The sequence below is a fragment of the Oryzias latipes genome, chromosome 10 (genome assembly GCF_053564925.1).
Source record: "Oryzias latipes strain Hd-rR chromosome 10, Olatipes_Hd-rR_3.1".
NCBI lineage: Eukaryota > Metazoa > Chordata > Actinopteri > Beloniformes > Adrianichthyidae > Oryzias > Oryzias latipes.
In genome coordinates, this window is record NC_136246.1 from 20384123 (window position 1) to 20408155 (window position 24033).

General features: G+C 38.6%; 1 protein-coding gene across 12 annotated transcripts in view; it reads left to right on the forward strand.

Annotated features, from left to right (window-relative positions):
- Positions 1 to 6033: 6033 nt before the first annotated feature.
- Positions 6034 to 24033, forward strand: part of LOC101158456 (uncharacterized) — a 34603-nt gene continuing 16603 nt past the window's right edge. For 6 of the 12 annotated variants that reach the window (XM_078954266.1, XM_078954274.1, XM_078954271.1 and 3 more), the window contains exons 1-6: positions 6036 to 6274; positions 6400 to 6426; positions 12490 to 12516; positions 12603 to 12629; positions 14373 to 14399; positions 15151 to 15177. In XM_078954266.1, the coding sequence (XP_078810392.1) occupies positions 6155 to 6274; positions 6400 to 6426; positions 12490 to 12516; positions 12603 to 12629; positions 14373 to 14399; positions 15151 to 15177 (255 nt within the window). In that variant the 5' untranslated portion in view covers positions 6036 to 6154. Of the gene's footprint in view, positions 6275 to 6399; positions 6427 to 12489; positions 12517 to 12602; positions 12630 to 14372; positions 14400 to 15150; positions 15178 to 24033 lie in introns of all 12 variants that reach the window. The other 6 variants (XM_078954264.1, XM_078954263.1, XM_078954272.1 and 3 more) reach the window with 2 other exon arrangements.

Below are 24033 nucleotides of genomic sequence, written 5' to 3' on the forward strand. Positions count from 1 at the left end.
ACTATACATTATGGTAAAAAAACTGTTTTGCAATCTGTGCTTGGTTTTTCGCCGTCCACTTCACTTTATTGCTTTCCATGTTGAGAAACGAGCTGAGACAAAACTAAACAACCATATGCTTTTCCGGCAAGCCATTTTCGTATGCCGAGGTACCGTAAATTGCTCTTGTCATCAACGAAAAAACATAAATGTGTTCGCAATGATGCCTCCAAGACATGTAAATCTGTGCACACAGCTTGCAAAAACTGCGGTTTTCTGGAACAGCTGGACATAGTTGTCTGCAGAACTCAAACAGGACTGAATGTTTGTGAAGGCTTTTTGCAGCTCTTTACTATTAACTATTTTGATTGGCTCTGAAGACAAAAGAACTTCAGCATCACCTGAGACAATTTAATATTTATTTTCCTACTACATTATAATCAGTATGCGTTTAACAAATCCTTCTGAGATCCACAGTATCCTCAGGTGATCCACAGGCCGGCTAATTAGTTGTGTCTCTTCCAGCTGCTGAGGATTTGTCAGGGGGATCTTTATTAAGGTGGAACTTACTGATGCTGAGGTTTTGGATACACTCAGTAAGAAAGATGTTTGGGCTCCTCCCTCCAGGATTTATGAGTTTGTCCAAGCTTACGTTTGAGCTTCAAGAAAATGCTATTCGTGTAATTACTCTTAGAAACAGCAGGTGGCAGCAGTGCTTTTTGATGTAGCTGGAGCTGATCTATTACGCAAAAGTGTTCAGTGCTTTCAGCCTTGGGTTGTTTAAATTACTTTTTCTGACCATTGCCGTCTTGGCAGGAAAGGGAAGTCCTTAAACCTTAGTTTTTCCAAATGTGACCAAATTAACAGAACTAAAAAAAAAAAACGGCAGCCGTGTTTTTAGCTTGGTGACTCAAATCTCGTACATTTTGCTCCAGGCTTTTTTTTCACAGCTTTATTCCAATTTCTGAAAGATTTGTTATAATTCCAACGAGGCACAAACAGCAATTATCAATTTCTCTTCTATTATCAGTGTTCAAAGCATTGACATTTCCGTGAATGAAAAGGAACGCCATCAGAGTCCTTGACTGGTCAAAGTTCCACCAGATTTAACTATCGTTTAATGTGTGCATAAACGTAGAGCCCAAAAAGTTCGTAGCTATACATGAATGTGAAAGTTTTGAATGTGGAAGCCCGAAATGTTAATTTACATGCGTTTAATTAAACTTTTCATTGAAAGTGGTTGATTGACCGCCGTTGCCAAGGGCGTTGTGAACATAGCTTGAAGTTAAATATAAAACAGTAAAACTACCTAACTGCAATCTGAATTGACTCAACTCACTTAGTTTTTAGAGCCTTGCATGGTCAAGCACCAACGTACTTATCTGACCTTTTAACCCCATACTCTTCGGCCAGATCATTGAGGTCTTCCAACCAGAATCTTTTAAGCACTCCAAAAACCCGCTTTAAGAGCAGAGGAGATCTGTCATTTCAAGCTGTTGCTCCTCGTCTTTGGAACTCCCTCCCATTGTCGTTGCGTCAGATTGACTCCGTTGAGTGTTTTAAATCTCAGGTCAAGATGTTTTTATTTAGGAGAGCTTTTAGTTGATTTAGTCCTAGTTTTACCACGTTTTACTGTGTTTTGTTTTACTATCATTATTATTGTATTTTATTACATTTTGGTGTTTTGATATGATTTTATGCTCTTTGTAAAGCACTTTTGTGATTCGCTCTGGGAAAAGTGCTATAGAAATAAAGATATTCTATTCTATTCTATTTTGAGGGTCAGGTTACATCACTAGTTTTACAGTTGGTATAGGCTCAACCCATTAGTTTGACATGAGGATTACCTTAAAAAACATCTCCAAAAAAAAACCTTAAATGACTCCATGTTTTGAAAACAAATGTAATCCAGCGATCAAAGAAAGAAAATTGTGTCATAGATCCAACAATCCCATCAATGACATTTCTCTAGGAAAAGTGGCAGCCGACTGGAAAAACAGGCTAAAGATAAAATTGCATGACTGTCTGGAACAAGGTCACCTCATGCACTTAAAACCACCTTGTCTATCATCTTGTACAAGTGTCCGTTTGAAGTTTCCCGTGTAGAACAAATAAGTCTGACTCAGATGTGCTAAGTGTGGCTGCTTTCCAAACTCACAGATTCGGGTCTGAATGTGGCTTTTGGTTCTGACTCATTCCAAGTCTCCAAGTCTATTTTTTTTCCCGTCTTTTGTCTTGTGCTCCCTCTCGTCGCCTTCCTCTTTTGGGAGCTGCACAGACACACCTGTATCAAGTTCAGTGGTCAGAGCAGTCTCCCTGTGTCTCTATTTCCAGAATGTGTTTGTTTACCCAACTGTCTGGCTCAGGAACTCCTTGTCAGAGCGTCTAGACACAGCAAGATTTGATTGGGGAGGTATTAGTGACTTGTAAACCCCAACACCTCTCTCCTCCTCTCCCAGCCTCTCACATCAATCCATTCATTTCCAGGGCTCCTCGTCTAAAAGTCCACCTTCTTATTGATTTAGCTGGGCAGCTTTCACAGCTGTTATAGACCCTGCTCGTGCCACTCTAACGTTTAGTGTGTTTGAACTGTAACAAAACACCACAAATATCGCATTTCCCTCCACAGGGGCCCTGCTCGCAGACTTCCGCTGTTTTTATTCATGTTTTGTGTTAAGTGCATATTAATGAGCTGCGTTTAACGAGGCTCCACAACTTGTCAAACATTGTGTCAACAAATCAACATCACAGTCGGCTTCACATTCAGAACAGATACATAATAATCAACTCCTAATAAAAAAAATCTGCAGCGGAACAATAACGTTTTTAGGCCCTCGGCCCCTAGATTTTTAGCAAATGTGTTTTTAAATGTAGATTCTATTAGCACCACAAAGGAGTTCTTTAATCATTTCCATTTTTTTTGGAATGGAGACGCATGAAACAGAATGTATGATTTGATGATTCTTTGATGGTCAGACAGCAGAGGGTTTGAATCAAGACCCAAAGGCTTTCCTGCAGCAGTACATTTTGCGCAACACATACATTTTCCAAGTTTAAAATTTCGGTCTTTCGTGATACATGCAAGATACAGTACATGTAATTCCTAAGTGTTTCTTAGATTCGTCATTTGCACAGATGTGCACAGATGTCCATCGAGGGTTTCGACCAACGGGTCTTTACTAGAATTCGGTCTTGAGCTGTTCAAAATTTTTAGTTGGTGGGAATTACGTAGTTTATGCGTATTTTATGTCATTTATACGCAATTATTGTGTAAATCTTAAGCAATTGTGCATGATTTTTGTAAGATGCATACGCAAATTTGTGGCTTTTTCATGACTGTTAACCTATGTCACGTGGACTTTTCATGCTGTACCACCAATGTATATCCTTTATATCACGTTAACGGCGCACATATCATGTTAAAATTACGTAATTGATGCACTAATTACAATTTGATTGCATATAAACAGCGTGACGATCACGCACAGTTCATGTTCTACGTCGATTTACGTGTTCTTTTGCGTAGTTCATTCCTGAAACATCTGTGAAAATTTCATGTGAAGAACCACAACATTTCTCACTTTTTCTCATGTATATTCACTTAAGACCGATTTTTATCCATCCAATGGGTGCGAAATGCACGCAGTGGCTGTGTGACGTGGCCTTAAGAGTTCAGCTTTTAAAGGATATGCCGTTTTTTTCAGTAACCTTTTCTGCCCCTCTCCGCTACATCTCTTTATGAAACAAAGTCCTGACATTACTTCATTTTTCTAATTTAAACCATTCCCATATACAGAAGTCTGTTTACTATAGCGGCTTCACTAAAAAACTACACAGCAGCAGCTCTAATGAGCTTTTTCTGTCTCGCATTAAGGAGATCTATTACAGTCATCATCTAAAGAAACACATTGTGTTCATCGTTGTTTGTTGTGGGACTGATTGCTGTACAAAGCGGAGGTTGCTGTAGGTTACCAATGTTGTTCCTCTTATGTCAGCAGTGACATAAAGCACTCATATTCTAATCCGTCCTTTGTCTTTTCTGTTGCAGGTCCTCCTGTAAGTATTCTTTCATCTCATCCAGGTACTGTTTGGATTCCTGTGAAGCCTCTGACCTCACACACACACACACATATTGCACGAGCTGCCCCTTCTTGATTGGCTTCTGCACATCGTTAAAAAAGAAAAAAAAACACTGCAGATCAAACTAAAGGTCTTCTTTTTTTTCCCACAGCAGTGAAAAGTAAACACAGATCACAGACACACTTGCATCCACTGAGCAGCTGTCTGTAGACCACCTGCAGATGTGCGCTCGTGTAGTACAGAACGTGAATTTTTCACTTTTTGAGCGACGGTGTGGGAGGGTGACTTATTATCAGGAAGTTTTTCAGTGGGACTATAACTTCAACTGACAGCCCTAAACTCAACACATAAAACATTCACAAAGATCAGTCTTTTAGATTTTTTTCACGGTGACTAGTTAAACTCATGTCATTTTTAGTGTTTTCGTATATAAAAGTGAGATTTTCTTTTAAAAAAAAAAGCACTTTCTTTTCGTCAATTTTTTCCTCATTTTAAATTTCATGGACACACATGGCAATGATTAGATGTGCAGACGATGAGACGTACCATGACAGACTTCCAGAAGTATCAAAACAGAACGGCATGTATGGTTAATATTTTGGGATCACAGGCAGGGGTTTGATTGGTGGAAAGAGTCTGTGCATCTAGTTTGCATTAAAGCGTCCATGATTTTTTTTCTATTTTTATTGTATGAGTATGTTTTTAATAACAACCATACTCTAAAAAATGTCCTTTTGCCTGTACTAAAAATGCACTTGCATTTTTATATGAAAAATAAAGACACTTATAAGGACATAAAGGACACTACACAAAAACCAAACTAAAACATTGACTAGTGGTTTAATTTTAGTAATGAACAATCATAAATAAAAAGAATGAAGACTAACAAATCCACGCTAGAGGTCTTCTGCCTGAGGCATTTAAATATGGCAATTTCATCCCTCCATTGTGGCTCTTTGGCTACAGCCAACAATGCTAACAATAGGAATAAATTATAAGTATAGAACTGCAAAAACATGCATAGAGGTTTTGCAACAAATACATGTATAGATTTATATGTATATAGCCAATGTTTTCATGTTTATATTTGATAGTAAAAGAAGAAAAACGATGAGAAAAAGTCATAATGATAGAAAATGCCATATTGGATTTGGCTTTCTTACTTTTGAATTCAACTAAATCTGCTGCAGCAGGAGATTCTTATTTGACACAGGGTGTATTTTATTTTGAAAGAAACTTGTGTTTTTAAAAAAAAAAGTTAAAATTATTGTATTAAAAAATAAAACACTGGCATAATTGAATTATTGTAAATATTTAAAAGCTATATTTTATAAATGAATAGCTTAATGGTCACAAAACATTAATAAAGCGTATTTTTCTAAACATGAAGTGGGACTTTGCGGCTCTTGCTGGATTTTGGTCCATAAGAAACTGAACCCAATGACTCTTTTACCGTTCAAGATTGCAGATCCCTGATCTAGACAATTTAATTCTTATGTTTAACCAAGAACTTGAGCTTTATTTGAACAACTAAAGGCCTGTTCACACCGGGACGAATTTCGCCGGCGATTTTCGCCGACGTTTAACGCCTCGTGACTAAACAAAGGGCACCAATGAGAGTGTGCACACCGACGCGAAAAAACGCCAGGCGTTAAAGCGTCAAAAAAAAAAAACGCCTCGGGTTCGTTTTTTTTTTTCGACGCGTCGCGTCGAAATCTACTCGACCAATGAGAACGGCGCTTTTGCTCACGTGTCTGGAGCTTCTGAAGTTACAGTAAAACACAACTTGGGGGCGCTCAAACACAAAACTGCCTTGCTGAGCACACATACCAGCGAAGAAGATAGACGCCAAGTAGCGTCTACACTGCCGCGAAGAAATAATGACGGACATTCTAAAATATCCCCGAACCAAGCACCAGTTGGAGCTACTGGTGCTTGAAATATTCATGTTTTCTTTGTATTATTCTGACAAGCGTGTAAATACTTGCTCTCTTCTTCTGAGTGAAAAGCGACTTTAAGAAGCGTAAAGTTGCGCAGCGCCACCTTGTGTACAGGAGTATTTCTGTTTACATTAAGCGCCATCTAATGTCAGGGAATGAAATTGCATGTTCACTCCACTCATCGTCAGCGAAAATCGCCTGGGTGTGAACACAAAAAACGTGGCGAAAAACGCTGGCGAATAACGCCTGGCGAATATTCGTCCCGGTGTGTACGGGTAAGACATCTAACTGTTTTTTATATAACAAAAAAAGGACCTTTCATGGGATACAAAGTGTTGTGTGCAGCTGTTGGTTTCTGTTTGACCTCAGTGCTTCATGGTTCAATGTCTAACCTCACCAGGGCAAGTCTGGACGGGACGGATACCCGGTAAATTTTATTTTTTATTCTGCTGTCACTCTTTGATTCACCCAATCAAGTCTCCACTCTGGCTTCTGATGTTCGTCTTTGGATTTCTTTTCCTTTTTCCCTCGTCTTTTTCTTTTATCAAAATAATTTAGCTTTGCTGTTCCCAGTCTCCCTGCTTTGCTTCTCTGGTGATTTTCAGCTCTTTTTGACCAGTAATGATATATCCTGCCCCATGATTGAGGAGACCTCAGAGACTGAAGTCAAACCCAGGTTGAAGCAGCTCAGACAAGTTTTTGCACTCACAAAAGAATGCCTAAGCTTAAACAGATAAAAAAAAAATAAGCAATAGATAAAGAATTTGCATAACAATTTACTTTTTTTTTTTTAAAAAAAAGCCTGGTTTTTTAAGGGATTTGAGAAATGTAGTTTTTGTATTTCTTGGAGTTATAGCGGCCTCTAGTGGTCACTAACAAACTACACCTTCTGAAAGAAGCGATCACATCAAACAGCTTGTGGTATGTTCAGTGTTTGTGGTTTTGCCATCATCAAATTCTCATCATCTAATAAAGACACATGTGCTGAAATCGTGGAGAGTATGTGAAGCATATGTTCTCGGGCTAGAAGTGTAAGTTTGTTACTTGTAGTTTTGTCAGGAAACAGTTTGCGCTGTCATCGTATGGCTGCACGGTGTGGTTGCACCCATGACCCACTTTTTTGATGACGTCCCATTAGTCGTATTGGGATGTCTTATGTTTGCCCTACTGGGAAAATGGGGGTGGAGCCCATGCCGTGAAGTCTGCCTTGGTATTGCACAGCCATGCTGATGGGAAATGCCTGCTGCTGCTAATTGCACACAGGTGGACAGAGTTCACAGGTAAAGGCGTGTATTCTTTTTTTTCTTTTTCTTTTTTACGTCAAATACTTTCATAATCTACTTTTTTGCTGCTTAATCTGCTCATTTCCTCTAAGTTTTCTCTAAAAATCAATCCTTAAATGGATTAATTACAGACAAAACCCAGGTCACAAGTGTATCTTTCTTCTATATTATGCAATTTTTAGTAAAATGATTGAAAAAGTTTAAGTGTATGAGATTCCATTAGATTAATCACAGTTACAGTTAAGGTGGCATTTGTTTTAGTAAGTAGAAACGATCAAGTTTCCAGCACCGCAGCTTAAAAAGAGCCATTCTTCTAGTTTGTGTATCTATGCCGTCTTAAGTGCAGACATGTGCAGACTCCATCACCACCACCCATGGCTTCTGTACATCCCTAACAGAGGCCAGAACTGCAGGAGCGATCAGAGGTGTGCCTTCTTGTGTTTTCACACCACGTTGTTCACAGATCAACTGTAATGAGTCAAGTCATTTACTGGAGGACCCCGGGTTTCTGTCTGTGCGGTGCCAGAGGTTTGTGCCAACAAAACCACGTTGTTCCCTTTACTCATTGTTTAAACAACCAGACGGATTGCATTCCAACCTGTTTTCTCCTGTCATGTCTCACTTACGTTATGTGCTTTTTTTTAGCTAAAATAAATCCAGTGCCAGCTCGTGTGACAGTACACATAATTCTACAACATGAAGATAACTATTTTTTTAGGTAGTTGAACCAAGGTTTAAGTAAAGTTCATTTACGTTTTGGTAGTTCATTTAAAATACTTTTATTGTGATCCTCTATAAATTTTACTTATTCACTGATCCACCATTGTCATGTTGGCTAAAGTTGGGCTGAGGAACACTGTTTCCTCCCACTCCTTCAGGGTCAACTTTGCATATGGTTAAATGCAAAATGCAATGGATAATACAACAGTAGATCCAACATGTATGTCTTCTGCCTAAACCAGTGGTTCCCAACTCTCGGGCTGTGAACTGGTACCAGTCTGTGGGAGAGTTGGTACCGGGCCACGGAGGACAAAAAACATCCATACTTATTCTCCAATTTATTTATAATCCGATCATGAAGGAAGCTAACTTTAAAAGCTACTGGACCCCCCCCCCCCCCGCATCCAACTAATTTTGTTAAAGCGGCTACCGAGTGAGTGTGATGTCGACCATTGAAAATAAGTATTTCACGATTTCAGCCAGACGATCAGTCGATCAGTCAGCAGTGTCAGCAGTGACTGGTGCGAGTCGGTCTGAGTCAATGTTTCTATGGCAACCACTATCGCCAGTCAGGAGTGAGCTTGTTTGAAGTCCACATCCCTGCCACTGAAAGCGAGCTAGGGAGAATCTGTCAATCAAACGTTTCAAACGTTCAATGCGAGGGTTAGCGGGCACTGATTTATAACTTTCAATAAAAAAAGTATTATTTAAAAATAATAGGATTAGCAAGAACGTGTTGGGGACCACTGGTCTAGATAATGCAGACCACTGAAATTAGAAGGACAGTGTTGGAAGAGGGAGAATTTCTTTCATCCTAGATTCATGCTGTGAAAAAGTCAAGGAGGCTAAGAAAAGAAATCCTAGTCTCTGGAGGAGGTGACTGGGGTCTGCTGTCCTCAAACCCTCTGGGATGTGATAAACATCGTCATTGAAGTGTGGGTTTTTGAGTATCTCTAACATAACAGTGAGCAGTGTGTGTGCGGGCGAAAGTATCCTCGCCTGTTATCCCCGTCACTTTTTCCTCCCATAAATCACTGCCAAAGATGGTTTCAGTGGAGAGCCTTCCCGCTGTCACACAATCAAAGTCAGGCACGCTGACAGGTCGGTGCTGAGGGCTAACTCATTCATGTGCACAACCATCAGCATACCCCACCACAAGTGTGTTTGTGTGAGAGTGCCAGTCTGTGACAGATGCCCCACCTCAATCACTATGGTCAAGGCCGCCATTATTTAGCCTTCCAGACTGCTGAGCACAAATTAAAACCAGACAGTAATCCAACAACATGTGTTTTTTTGTCCCAAACACTGAGCGCTCTGCTGAGCCTTCTCCTGCTTTTTTCCTTCTCTTTTCAGTATATTTCTATTAACATTGAGATTATTTTTGTCCTGCAAAAGTCTGTTGAAAAGAAAAAAACTAGTTTAAAGGAGGAGTAAATTTCTCTGCCATCATCTTCTTTCAATCTGATGTATCACAATTAGGCAAAATAAAGCCTTAGTCACAACCATTGACTGTATATGAGAACTGGACTGACTAACCCCTCCTCCCCAGCGTTCCAAACATGAAGTACTCGCTGGTCCCAAGAAGCTGAAATCCCATAAACTTCTATTGAAAGAAAACAGCCATTACTGAGTAATACATTGCCAGAACCATTTTATTGAGCTACCTTGTTTTTATCATGTTCCTGCCAATCCTATTATTTTATTTATTTATTTACTTTGTAGCACAAGTTATGAATTGGCCAATCAGATGCCTCAATAAAAGTATGTGGTCTCGTGTCAAATGTTTGAAGCGCTTGATTGACAGATTCTCCCGAGGCCGCCTCAGTGGAAGGGGTGTGGCCTTCTAAAAAGCTCATTGCTGACTGAAGAGAGTAGTTGCCAATGTGGACCAACTCTGATCAATTACTGCTTACTGAAGATGTCTGGTTCCATGACGACATCCGCATTGCAAAAAAATTATAACTGAATTGACTTCATTCGGTTGGAACAGGAAGAAAGTCATTTTCAAAGGATGACGTCACACTCACTGTGTCCAGTTCTCCTATACAGTCAATGGTCACAACTGTCCTCATGGGGGGATATTGGTGAAAAATGGGCAAGCTTGTACAGGGCACGAACATGGTTTTTCTACGGACATGCGACAGGTTGTAGTGGTGTAGAGGGAAAATCCCACGCACCGTGGTCTTAGCTTAGAAGGGCAGTTCAAGTGATAAGTGCATGCCCTTTGCACTGACTGTTAAAAATGAGGAAATTAGACAATGTAGTTTGTGTGGGTATCGCACAGGCACTTGCACATCATGTGCACACACCATGCATGCAGCATTTGGGTGCAGTCAGTAAAAAGGCAGTATTCTCTGCTCCCATACTCATCTTCTTCCTTTTTTACTTTGTGACAGCCTTTTATTTTTTATTAGGACATAGCAGACATCAATTACTGCTCAGACATCAATCGTGTGCTACTTAAATAAAAACTACCCATTTTCTCCTTCTGTGCATACAGTTGTTTTCAATGATGCATATGTCAAATAAAAGAAGAAAAAGAAAAACCTGGAATGTAATTTTCGTCATGAGATCTCAGTCGTTGTAAAAAGCATCAAGTTTTATAGCTAAAAATAAAACTTCAAGATGCTTTTTTTGTTCAAAACGAAGAAGACAAGAGAAGTTAATAGACTCCTATGTAATTTTTTACTATCTAAGAGTAAGACTTTTCTTTTTTTTAGCCTTTTTTCTCTGCCGCAGCAGTTGACCTAATAATGTTCACCTCATCTCATCCTGATGACTCTTGAAAAACGTCTGGTCTTAGTAAATGCTACCAGATGCAAGGATATCACAGCACCTACACACACATGTATACAGATGCACATGCACCACAACACAGAGCCAAAGATGCATCCCCAGATAGCAGAGACTGCTCAGCTGGACATTTGTAAGCTCATAATGGGCACAGCATGTTGCATTTAAGGGTGCTCAGACTGTGACTTGTCCTGCGCTGGCTGAAGCCTGCGCTGAAACAGATGAGGAGCATCACCTCCTCACTTGTTGCACTGTCCTCTGCTCCAAACAGCAACAAAACAAAACAACTGTATTTTGGCTGATGAAGATTTTACACCCAGACAGATCATAAACACTTTTTGAAAGTTAGTTATCTCTTCACACACGTCACCACCCGGATTTGCCTGTTGTTCATCCATCAAAGCAGGCACTGATGGCATAACAGACAACTCCATCCTTGAGCTTCCCCTCTGACAGGACCCCTGAGGCTGGTAAAGCAGCCCCCATGCCTGGAGATGAAACATCAGCATTCTCTTCAAGGCCCAGAACCTGATGACTAATGATGTCTAGCAGGCTGCAATGAAGGCTTGAGTAACCCACTACTCAAGGGAGCCTGTAAAAACTGTTAGCTTAACACAGAGTACGGTCATTGAAGAGGAAGTCAGCATTACCCTTCGCAAAATACATCACATTTAAGTGCTGTCGGAAAGCTGGATCCAAACGGCAAGAATTCCTTTAAATGCTCACAGGAATGCAAAATTCTGAGAGTTTTGAACTTTGGAGGACCGAATGTTGAGGTTCAGAGGTTGCTTAACGGTTTTTCTTTAGATAAACAAAGTGAATGACCTCAACTGCTGCTTCTGCACTTTAGTGAGGTTGAACAGAGCTTTTCTGATCTGCCTTTCAGGTTGTCTCATCACCACAAACACACAAATGTTCATGTGATAGATTATTACGCAACTCTCACAGTCTAATCATGATTTTAAAGGAAAATCCTAAAATAATTCTTGTGAACATACACAGAATGGGGCAGGATATATGTATTTGGTTACGTTTGCTCACTTTTTCTTCTTTAACTTCTTTAAATTGTTTTTTGTCATTTATTAAAAAATGTTTTTTATTGTTTTTATTGTTTCTGTTTTCTCATTGTTTTATCTCTAAGGCAAAAGAGTGCACATTGTGCACATTGTCTCATGAAAGTTTAAGAGACAAGACTCCAACATTATGAAAAACTAATAAGTAGCAGCTGGTTTAAGCGTATTTTGTAAGTTCCTGTCTCGTCTTTGGATTTAAAAGCAGCCATTTCTTCACAAAGACTCTAGCTGCTGTCCCTACAGACGTCTTTGAAGCTTGTCATTACAGGAGCACTTTTATACCTTTGGAATTATCTCATTTTATTTATTGCTTGGAGTTGGATAAAAAGATTAAAAGCAGGTTCATATCTCCCCAATCAGGCTAGACACTTTAAAAAACATTGAGCCTTTTTCAGTGATAAAATATGATTGTAAGGCTCCGAGTTGCCCCAATTTGTCATAAAGCAAAATCTTGAGACTTTGTCAGCAATTCTTTAATTTAGGAATGCAAAGAAAATTAATATTTTTCAATTATATAAAACCAAAAGTGAAATATTTTCATGCATTGCTTTGACTGAAAATAAGCTGTGCTTGTCCTTGTTATTTTTTTAGTAATTTCTTTGTATATTTGACATTCAACAGGGTCCGCTTGGCTTGGATGGTAAACCAGTAAGTGACTGTTTTAAAAGTCAAACTTAAAGAAATACACCACAAATATGTAACATTTGTTTTAATTATGTTTTGTTTTATTTCAGGGTTTACCGGGATCCAAGGGGAGCCAGGTATTTACCTGGATTATGTTTATGAATAAATTTTTTAAACTTACCCATGAGAATCCAGACCCATTTTTACTTAAAAATAAAATTATGTGTATTTTACCACAAACAAAGTGAACCACAGAATCCATTTCTGATATGTTTCTGTTACACTGATGTCACCATGGGTTCTTATGGGTTAGGTAGAGTTCTTTAAATAAAAGAAATGTCATTTCTTAATGAAAAAGAAATGACTATTTTTGTGGTTAAACAGTGGAAAACAACAATATAGCTGTGGATTTGTTCCACCTTTTAATTAGGAGTCACGTCTCAAGTAAGCTTCGCAGACATGCATCCTCCCTGCCCTGAAACCCTGCGCCAAGCAGGTCACTCACTGCTTAGAAAGCCAGAGCCAGAGCAGAGTTTACAGCCGTCAGAGGGTCTTTATAAAACCATTACTGTGACTCCTAACCCTCCTTTAACCCGACTCTGGTTTACCAGTGGCACGTTTAAGTCCTCCACTTGAATGTCAAACTCTTTGAACATATTGACAACGGTTGGACATGTTCCTCTCCAAACATCATTAAAGCCTTGTTTCCTGCCCCAGAAAGGTGGCTTTGTTCCTGGATGTGTTCTCAGCATCGTTGATGGCCAGCAGTAAAGCCCAGCAGCTGTGACACAGACTTCTAGGGGTCAAACATGAACCTTGTAGGTGAAAGTAGAAGGGCAGGGCAAAATTTTAAAGCACACCATGGGAGATGTTAGGTGAAGGAGCCTGGACCAGGACCCTGATGCTGAAATTGTTTTGGGGAGGATGTTCACATATGTGCAGAGATGTGATGCATTTCACATGACGATGACTCCAACCACTGATTGGACAAATGACATGAGCACTGACTTCTTGTTGCACCACATCTGATATCAATAAGGTTCACATATGAAAGAGGCTTGGGGATTTAATAGAAAAATCTGAATTTGTCCTGTTTCTTTGTTCTCTTTAAGAGATTATATAAACAAGAATGATGCTGTTATTTCACTTATCTTCTATAGGAACTTACACATCAAAAGACACAAGAATGAGTGGAGTAATGGATAAAACAAGAGTAGAAACAGAAGGAAATTAACATAACTCTTCTTTAAAAGTTTCACCTTTTGTGTTTCTCTAATCTGACAGTAAAGGAAGATATTGAAAAGTTTTCACATTCTTTTTTTTCCCTCTTAGACAGACATATTCACATAAGACATGAGCTCCGTTTGGGATTTACGGTGGTATTCTTGTACCGCTTGTTAACAGTAGACAGGCTGGAATAGAATGTGACAGCCCATCACGGACAACCACGCAGCACAATCAGAATCAGCTCATCTGCAGTCCTAGTGTTTATGATGTGATGTCAAAGCGTCCAACACAAAGTGAAGGATATGAGGTCAGAAAAACAGATTTCTGAAGTCTAATGTTTTCAGTTAGCCTTTCTAAAGATCCATATCCAAAACCTCTTTTGAGTCCTTTGAGAAAAAAAACTGGTAGAAGAACAAAGGGGCGTCTGGTCTTTTAGCTTTCAGTACATTTGTTTTTTATCTGTTGAGGGTCCATCCTCGCTGAAAGCATGTCTTCCCGTTGTGTAAAATGCAGAGAAAAATGTCACTCTGAATTGAGTTGTGAAACTGCTGGGATTGAACACTCCCTGGGGACGATTCAAAGATGCATCGTTTGTTAAAAGATAAGTGATTTATTCCCACCAACTGTCTCTTGTTATCTCCTCTCTTCTGCAGGGACCAGCCGGACCCAAGGGAGAGAAGGTATGCAGCATGACTTTCAGCATCTCTGTGTGGATTTTGTGCTTCCACGAATTTGTTCATCCTTTCAGATTAACATAAAATCATTCTTTTGCTCCCTCAAATGTTGGTATCAGCCATCAAAAGACAGTATGAAATAGACATGTAGGAGCTCACACTTTCTCATGTTGAGGCACCAAGCAGGTTCCTGATGATAGCCAGATGTTTTCTTTCTCTAAATCTGGAGAGACCGCATAAGTGCAGGGAAGAGCTGGCAGAGGAAGCTTGTGATGTGGTCACTAGTGCCTGCACTCGTGGGTAACATTACGCTGTTTTTTTACCCCAAACCCTGAAAGTCCTGCAGATAAGCAAAATTGCAAGAAAAACCCAGCTGCTGCAGAGCACATCTGACAGGGCAGGATTGAGTGTGTTCGATGGGGATTACATCTGAGTGCAGATGCTGAGGTTTGGACAATTGCCTTCCTTCGTGTAATCACACCAGTAGCTCTTTGATGAGAGCATAACCTCAAATGCCTTATCAACAGACCATCTTTGGAGTGGGCTCTCCCACTTTAAGCTAACAGGCTGTGTCAGAAACTTTCCTCTGCGGCTTATCCTGGTTTTTATCCCATAGATTTCTGAAATAGGGTATGACCAATAAACCCCAATTAGGTGATCTCTGCAAGTTATTTTACAAATCGTTCTGTCAAAACTGTTGTATTCTGATTAAGTGTGCTCATCAACTGCTGACAAACACCGTTTTTCTGTCTCTCAGGGTGATCAAGGCGACATTGGGCCGAGGGTGAGTCATGCATCTCACTTTATTTTTTAAAACTTTTTTTTTAATTTAAAATATTTGTTCTAGTTTTTATCCTCCTTTTATTTTCCTGCTTTTTTCCCCGCATTATTTTTATTTTTTCTTAAAATCCCAGATCCTTTTATTAGATAAAAAAATGTACTGGGGTTCCACTTTTGCTTTTGTACAGTAATCGCATTTCCCTCATTTCATAATATATTGATAGAATTCAAAGTAATTCTAAAGGTCTGTGAAAGAAGACCTTAAGAATTACTAAAGTACCACCAAACTTTGTCTTTGTCTTTGTCTGATTTTCTAGCATTATTTTACACATTTCATTTTTATGTAAATCTTGATATAATCAGAGACAAAGCTCCCATCACTTTTTTAACCCTATTAAGCCTCAAAGAACTGACAGAAAATTCAATAGCCTATCATTTTTGTATTAATAGTAAAAATTATTATATGTTGGGTAATTTGGCAGGTTTTTGCTCACAACAATGTTAGTTTAAGATGTAAAAATACTGACGAGTGCTCAGGAAAAAAATACTTATTTACCAACCGTCTCAAACTTGATCCACATATTTTTAACATGGTGTAATTGCATTATAAAGAATTAATCATTGACAAATTTTGAGTTACTTTAATTCAGGAAGTAGTCAGTTAAAAACTGAATAGCAATAGTTGAGTTTGATGAATTTGGAAAATTGACAAAACCTTTTCCCGTCAAAAGTGAGATTTCATGAAAGCAGCCATTTTAAAATCAGCAGGGAAAGCCCTTCTGCTGCCCCTAGTGGAATGATAATGTACTACAGGGCAGAAAACGTGGACAGTTATGTACAATGAGTTTAAGGGCAGATTGGATAATGCTAATGAGATAGGGAACTCAGAAATGTGTATTAGATATGTTACAGTCAGTTATATAGGGAGAAAAATGTAGAAACAAACATCTAAATGGTGATGCTACGTATTAAATTCTTTAACCCTGTCTAAAGTGTGTCATTCACACAATACATTTAGTTTGTAATTCTAAACAACATGACTCCTTTTATTCTGCTATTTTAGCTTCTACTTGATCGTTTGAGTTATGAACTGTATGAATAAACTTGACACAGAAAGATTATGTTTATGTTTCTTGTCTGATAGAAGTCAGACTTTTGCATGATTTGTGAACTGTTTGGAAGCTGTTTCCCATCCGGAATACAGTGCGTGCAATATGGCTTCATGGCGATAAAGCACAAGTGTTTGGTTATCATCTTAGAATTTAAAGAATGAAAAAAGTGATCTTGTTCTTTTTTCTTTAGATATTAATAAATCAGTTAAGTAAAACATTTTAACAAAAATTTTGTCAGACACTTTAGGAAAGTTTTTCTATGTTGTAATACATTATTTGAGGTCATCTATGAATAAATATGTAATAAAGCAGACCACAAACCCTTTTAATTATCAAACCTAAAATTCCAACTTGCGATCAAGTCATAACAAAACGACTCTGCTGCCAAGATCTTCCCCATCAATCCACAAGACAAATCATCTGCAGCTGATCAGTCAGTCTGAGCACAGAGCTGACATGTGTGGAAGATGTACAGAGGGATAAAATTGGCGCTTTTTTTCCAGCAAGGGCAGTAGATCAAAACTTCAGTTGGCTCGGGGAACAATAAGTTAGAAAGCTGAGCTTTGAAAAGATCTACTTTGGTCGGACAAATGTAGATGTTGGCTGCAGGATCTGCAGACATGTTTGGTGCAGGACTCTATTCTGAAACATGGTGGCAAAAGTATTATGGTTTGGGGTGGGGATTCTGTGAAAGTCATTATGGGTATAGGATCCTGCACAGCTCTCCAAATCTTTCTTGGAAATGGCCCAAAGAAAGTTTATAATGGTTTTTAAAACATTATTGTGAAACATGAATGAGCCAATTCATTTTTATAATTACATAAAAATAATAAATTATTCAAATCAATCAAATAAAACAGCAAATATTATTTTTAGGGAATTGGCAAAAATAAAAACAAAGATTGCAGTGTAATTTAAAATCTTAAACATTTAGATATCACTATTTGTTATATAATGTTTCTGTTATTTTAACCGAAAAAGCAGATTTTCTCTTCAGACCATTGAGCAGCATCAATGTTTTATTGTCCTTCAGTATAAAATCTCGCCACAATCCTAAAACAGGTTGCTTTAAAAAATAAAAGTCTGTTTAAACTGTGAAACAGAAAAGCACGTCTTTCTTATGAGAGAGGGCTTCAGTTTCTTCAAAAGCAGGAGATGAGACATTATGTTATTGAAAAACTGCCGTCTCACCTTAAAAATTCAGCGGTTCGGGGCATTTCTCCAAACTCCCAAAGTTTGAATTTTATTCAAAGAAGCTCGCTTTCCATCTGCTGCCACTGCTTTCTTTTCAAGTGATATCATCCCACCCTTCATGGGGTTTTAAGTGTGGTTTAAAAGTAATTCCCCCCCTCGTCCACAACCCGTTCTGTTGTGGCAAATGGTTGGGATTCTTTGAGGGAGTCGTGGACCTCATGAATCCTGGGTGTTTTTCTTCTGTTATTATGTTTATAGGAGAATATGAGGTCAGGTCACTTCTTCATTTGCAAAGAAAACTTTGGCGCAACTATAAAGTGATCTGCATTATTTCAAATTTAGACTCAAATTACCGAACTATGTTGGGTTTAGTTGGTCTTGTTTTTTATTTTTATTTTTCTTTAATTCCCTAATGGCTTGAAGTATTTGGATGGAAATGAGTATTTATTCTTTCTAGTAATCTGTAGCTTAACAGACAAATGATCAGCAGCTTTTGTTTAACTGAGTCTGATTAATTTTTCTTGGGATATATCCCTCTTTGTCCTATGAAGACACAATTTATTAATTTCTTTTTCCATAGTTTTCAAGAAAATATATTCTTATTGACCTTTAAACATAAAATAAGTGTTTACTAATTGTAAGAAGAAAAAAAAGGTATTTATCTTTATTTAATCTATTTTAAACCAAGTCCAAATCCTAGTCATTTGATTTTGTGGAAACTTTAGCACCTTAAACAGTTTTAAACAAAAAAAATCAGCAAATTAATCATTTTTAAATGGTTTAGGCACTCTGGATTTTTTTTATTCGTTGTTTTCTTATTGTGGCCTAATATTTGTTTAAAAAAAAAAGAAAAAAAGAACAATAACTACATTCTTATCTTTATTATTTTTAGTGCCATGAGAAAACAATTTCTTCAACAAATCTGTGTTTATTATTAAAATAATATGTTACTTTGTAACCAAAGAATTAAAGAAACACTAATATTATTTGATAAAAACTGCAGGAATTTTTTCAAGTTTGACTTAAGAAAGTTACGTAATCATGTTCTTATGGAAACAAATTAGTTCTCCAAATTATTTATAACCGCACATTTTTAAATTTCTCATGAAGCAGTTGGTTCAGAAGGAGGGTGTGCTGCAGAGTCAAAGAAACATCTGCATATTTCAGCCCGCACACACTGTGCCCGCACATTCACAGCTGCCATTATTTATGAGAGTCATTGAGGAATGTTTCCACGAGCAGCAGGGTTAAATTGATTTGTTTTTCCGATTAAAACCTCACTTAGAAAAAGATGTTGGCGTGTAAACAGCATAAATTGTTTGGAATAATGCAAGAAAGACCTTCAGCAGTTCAAAAGAAAGAAAGAAAAAGGGCGGATTTAATTCGCATTATTTGCGCATCTACACTAACTGGCTACTTTAGTAGGTACAGTCAATCACATGGCACTGGTTCCAACACCACAGCCAATATGAGTATTGTTGCTGACCATGTCCATCCCTTTATGACCACAGTGTACCATCTTCTGATGGTTACTTCCAGCAAGATAAGATGCGGTGTCATAAAGCTGGAATCATCCCAGACTGGTCTCTTGAACATGACAAGGAGTTCATTGGACTCAAATGTTCTCCACAGTCACCAGATCTCAACCTAACAGATCACCTTTGGGATGTGGTGGAACGGGAAATTTTGTTCGATCTGGTTTTACTGTCTACGCCCGTTTTATGGCCCCGTTTTGATATGTAGAGCCCAAAAACAGTCTTAATAATATTCAATGCAACCCGTGAATGTGAGAGTTTTGAACTCCCTCTGTGGAAGCCTGAAACACATGTTTACAAAGACTTTTCATTGAACATGGCAAATTGAATGCACGTTGCCGAGGGCGATGTGAATGTAGCTTCAGGCACAAACTAATTCATGTTAGGGACTATAAAACAGGGCTGTGATGTCTGCATGAAGCTTTGATCAGGCTCTGACCAGTGATTATACAATATTTTGCAGGCAACAAATTCATCCTTTATAAATGGAAAAAACTCTTATTACACAAGCTCAAAAATCTAAGTATTAATGTTTTTCCATCCAAATTTCTGCGTCCAACAAGTTCAACCGGGTTGAAACTTAAGAATTTTGCTGCACCCACAGTTAATGCATTCTGCAGAGCACTCTATAAAAAGAAATCAGAAGCCCATTTTTAAATAATCAGTTATCCTCTTTTATTTGAACGCCACATAATTGCACTACATAAATCCCTTACTGACGGTGAGTTTCAAACCCTTATCGTAGGTCTCTTAAATGTCAAAATGCTTGCACATCAAATATTTATAAAACATACAAATGACGTATTATTTAATGCTACACTAAGAGTTAGATGTGTTTGTGCGCCCTCTGACAGCTGATGGTGCTGCCAAAAGGGGGAACTGTGGGGCTTTTGTTTAATAGCTAAGCCCAAATGGAGTGTAAATTTAACATGACTGGCGAGTGCAACCATGTTTATGATGTGGTTCAAAAACGATGCAGAGATTCCTGATTCCAATCAAGGCATCAGCCCTCTGATTTTCCAACCTATCCTTTTTAATTTTGAGGGCAATGGCTTGAGCCAGTATGAAATCTTTTTGGCATTCTGCTTCGCATGGTTCTTCCAAATATTTCCCTTGGCTGAGGCTTCTGCATCTTTGATGTCTTTGGAGGAGCCTGCAGCTCCCAAAAGCCTCAGAATATTGCTTAGAAACACACGTTTGATTCAAAACAAACCCTGAAGCTCCTTAAAGCTACTGTGGCTGCCACTGAGGCCTCTGTGTGGATTTTTCAAGGTCAGCGTAGTAAAAACCACCGTTCTGTGAATCAAAGCGCCTTCAGTCCACTGAGGCCGAGCTGATAAAGTCCGGTTCAGTGAGACGCTGCATGGGCTGTTCCAGCATGAGCTCTGCCGTCACTTCGCGCTTTTCTTCCACTCACATCTGAACTTTATAGGCCAAGAAAAAGAATCTTGTGAAAAGAGAAAAATGTTTAAATATCAGTCAAACGTCCTATTGATGTAATGCAGGAATTATCCTGGGTTCAATAACAGGATATGTTTGGAAAATAGGCTTTGGAACAGGTTTCCTTAAATCCAAAGCTCCTGTTGTTAACATCTTATATTTGTCATACTGAACATGATTGGCTGTCGTGCAGAGGTGGAGCGGTCAACCTCTGATTTGCAAGTTCAGGGCCCACCTTGTGTCAGTGTCCTTGGGGAAGACAAAGAATAGGACTGGCTGGAAAGAAATAAAGAAGCTAAAAAAGTATATGCTCCTTCCTATTTTTACCATGATCTTGAGATGGGTTTAATCAAATAGAAGGGTGGATCAAACATAGAAAACAAAATATGCCTTGGCTGTGTGACGGGTATGGAGGCATTTTGATTCTGAGTTGCTCAAAAATGGTTGCAAAAAGTGACAAATTCACATAAATGCGATGATTAAAAACTATGTAGCCCTGGACATGACATTAAATAAAAAATCTGTAAATTGTTCTATCAAATTAAAATTTTGTGGTAACGAATTAGTATTTTCTGGCCACAGCTTAGTATTTTGTAGCCACAAATTAGCATTATATTGGCTTTTTGTTGGCACCAATTAGCATTTAGTGCATGCAAAGTGGTATATTGTAGCCACAAATTAGAAGCTAATTTGTGCACACAACATACCAGTTCATGGCAACAAACTATTATTTTGACAGATCTATATCTGTATAATTATAAATATAGATAGATATATATATATAATGTCATGTCTAGGGTTTCATAAAAAAACAATCTAACTTCACAAACGTCCCAATATGTGCAGTTTTTCTGTAACAAAGAAGAAGTGGATGAAGAAAGATTGAACTCCTTGAAGGTATCCTCATAAAATAAATTAAGTCCCCAAAATTATTTTTTTCTAATTTATGTATGGATATTGGCCCTGCAACAGACTGGCGATTGTACCCTGCCTTTACCCAACAGGAGCTGGGTTAGGCTCCAGCAACCCCGTTATCCCAACACAGAATTCTAAGGTTTAAAAATTCATGATTTGTTTATGTTCTGTCTCTGGTTATTTAAAGTACTTCAATTGCCTAATGTCATAAACACATTTTATGCAATCCAGCAGAAACATTGAACAAAAGTACGCCTGTTGGTCTTCAAAGGTAGGAGGAACTGCAAAAGAGCGAGCACCAACATTTTACATTTTAAAGTCTGGAGTCTAATGTCATTGAGGACAGTATGAAATAGAACAGTACCTAAACAGGCCCCTGGGGACCTTTATAACACAATGTTCAGTGGAGCTGAGGGAATACTGACACAACTGGACAATCTAATAAACAGAAATGAAACCATTTCAGGGCTGTGCCCTCCGTGCCCACACATGAGTCCAATCATGGCCGGAGAAGAGAAGGATTCACGGTATCAAAGGCAACTGACAAACCCGGAAAGCTCTAAAGCCTACCAGATTCTGCAGTTAAAAGGAGCCCGTTAAAAGTTCTTAAAAGTACTGTGTGATTTATAACCAGGTTGGAATTTTTTTTCACCAATAACAAAGCATGTCTGGAGTTGCTCATAAACTCAATTTTCCAGGGTTTTTGGACAAAATCCTGGGAATTTTGGACTTCTGCTTTGACCTGTTACTACTGTATCTCCAGCCAGGAGGGTCACTCTCTGGAAAAGATGATACATGAAAATATAAAGACACAGGAAGAATACTAACAGAACTAACTGTAATTTGCTTATGACAGCAACCAAGATAAAAATTAAAAATTAAAAAAAACCACATTGAATGTTTCTTAGGTCTTTGGAAGAAGCCAACCTGAAGCCATATCGCAAAAAAAATGGCGACTGAATTGACTTCATTTGGATCAAAACACAGATAAGAGCATCTATCAATGATCCCCACCCAGAAACCTCTGCTAAACCCAAATTTTGGGGTCTAAGAGCTGCTTTTCTTTTATTTTTATTTTTAAATATTGACTTTGGGTTGTTATTTCACACAAGAGTTCATTTCCTCGCTTCATCTCCTTCCTTTATGCAGGTGTGCCAACTTCAAAGCAAGCAAACTTCAATTCTAGGGTCTTAGTTTACTTGCAAGTGAACCCTGATGCAGTTTGGCAGCAGTGTGAATACAAGTAAATTACTCAGTACATCAAATAATGGAAAACTCAAACATTTTTGGTCAAATAAGGGGAAAATTAACCCAAAGTGTACATTTTCCAAAAACGGGTGGATATTGTCTTGTCTTCAAACGTTGTGCATTGAGAAGGTGAAGCCATTTTTCAATATGTGACATTCAAATTAATAGTTTAATTTCTTTGTTGTTACTGGTTAGTGCTCGATTTGAGTAAAAATCTCTAGCAAAACGTAGTTGTTTTACATGATTTTTCCAAGGAGTTTAGAAGCAAACCAAACTACCTGAAGGTGCAAAGAATTCTACATTTTTATTCATTTGAACAAAGCCTGCTGGACTAGTGTTGAAACACCCATAAAGCTGTCATTTAAAAATGTGGTCTTTAACGTGGCAGAAATGCACCTGTGTGAACATGGGAATGATCGCAGGCACCAGGAGAAGAGGAGGAGGAGTGGTCTGTTTTTCTGGAAAAGCATCAGCTTCTTGCTTTTGCAGAATTGTCTGTCAGATGAGAAGCTCTTTTGTCTCCTGTCCTCCTGCTGCACGAGACCTTCTCCTTCCTACTGCCCTATCGGACTTGAACCTAAACCAGAGATACAAGCCTTTGGTTTGAAGTGGGAGCAGATTCTGCTCCTTTGAGGCTGTTTGCTATGGGACGGACAGGAAGACATTAAATGCAGCACGCACTCAAGCTCCATTTCCACCGCCCTCAGCAACATGTTTTCAAGCAGCTACTTCCAATGAAAAGTCTATGTAATCATGCGTTTCAGGCTTTTATTCACGTTAAGCCATGTACATTTTTAAGACCACTTGCGGATTCTTCATACCCACAGCGTGCCTTACAAGGTAAAACAGGTTTAACTTTGACAAATCAGGGTCTCGGATTTGGTACTGATGTATGGATGGCGTCTCTTTTCACTCACAGAAGTGCCAAACGTTAGAAAACTGATCCATTCATTCATTCATCTTCTAAATCTGTTTTGTCCCTTTCGGGGTCACTGGGTTGGCGGAGCCTATCCTGGCCCCTGGTGGGCGAAGGTAGGGGTCATCCTGGACAAGTTGCCAGTCTGTCGCAGGGCCTGAAAACTGATCATGGAGAAGTTAATAACTGCGATTTGTGTCCAGCAGGAATTATATGACATGCGCTAGTATAGGCGAGAAAAAAAAAAAAAGAAGAAGAAGCCCCTCCCTGCTTGTCCAATGTGAACACCATGGGCTCAACGCGTGCCATGCCCGGTGTGTCCGTACAGCTTCACAGTTTATTCAAAAAATGGGATCCGAATAAAAAATAATGTTTTGATTGCATGCTGGTTATTTTTGGTGTGTTTTCATGTACATGAGAAGCATAAAAAACATTTTGTCTGTTTTTTCAGTGTGTTACTTTTACAAATTGCTCATTCACCTTTTGTCACTCGCTCCCTT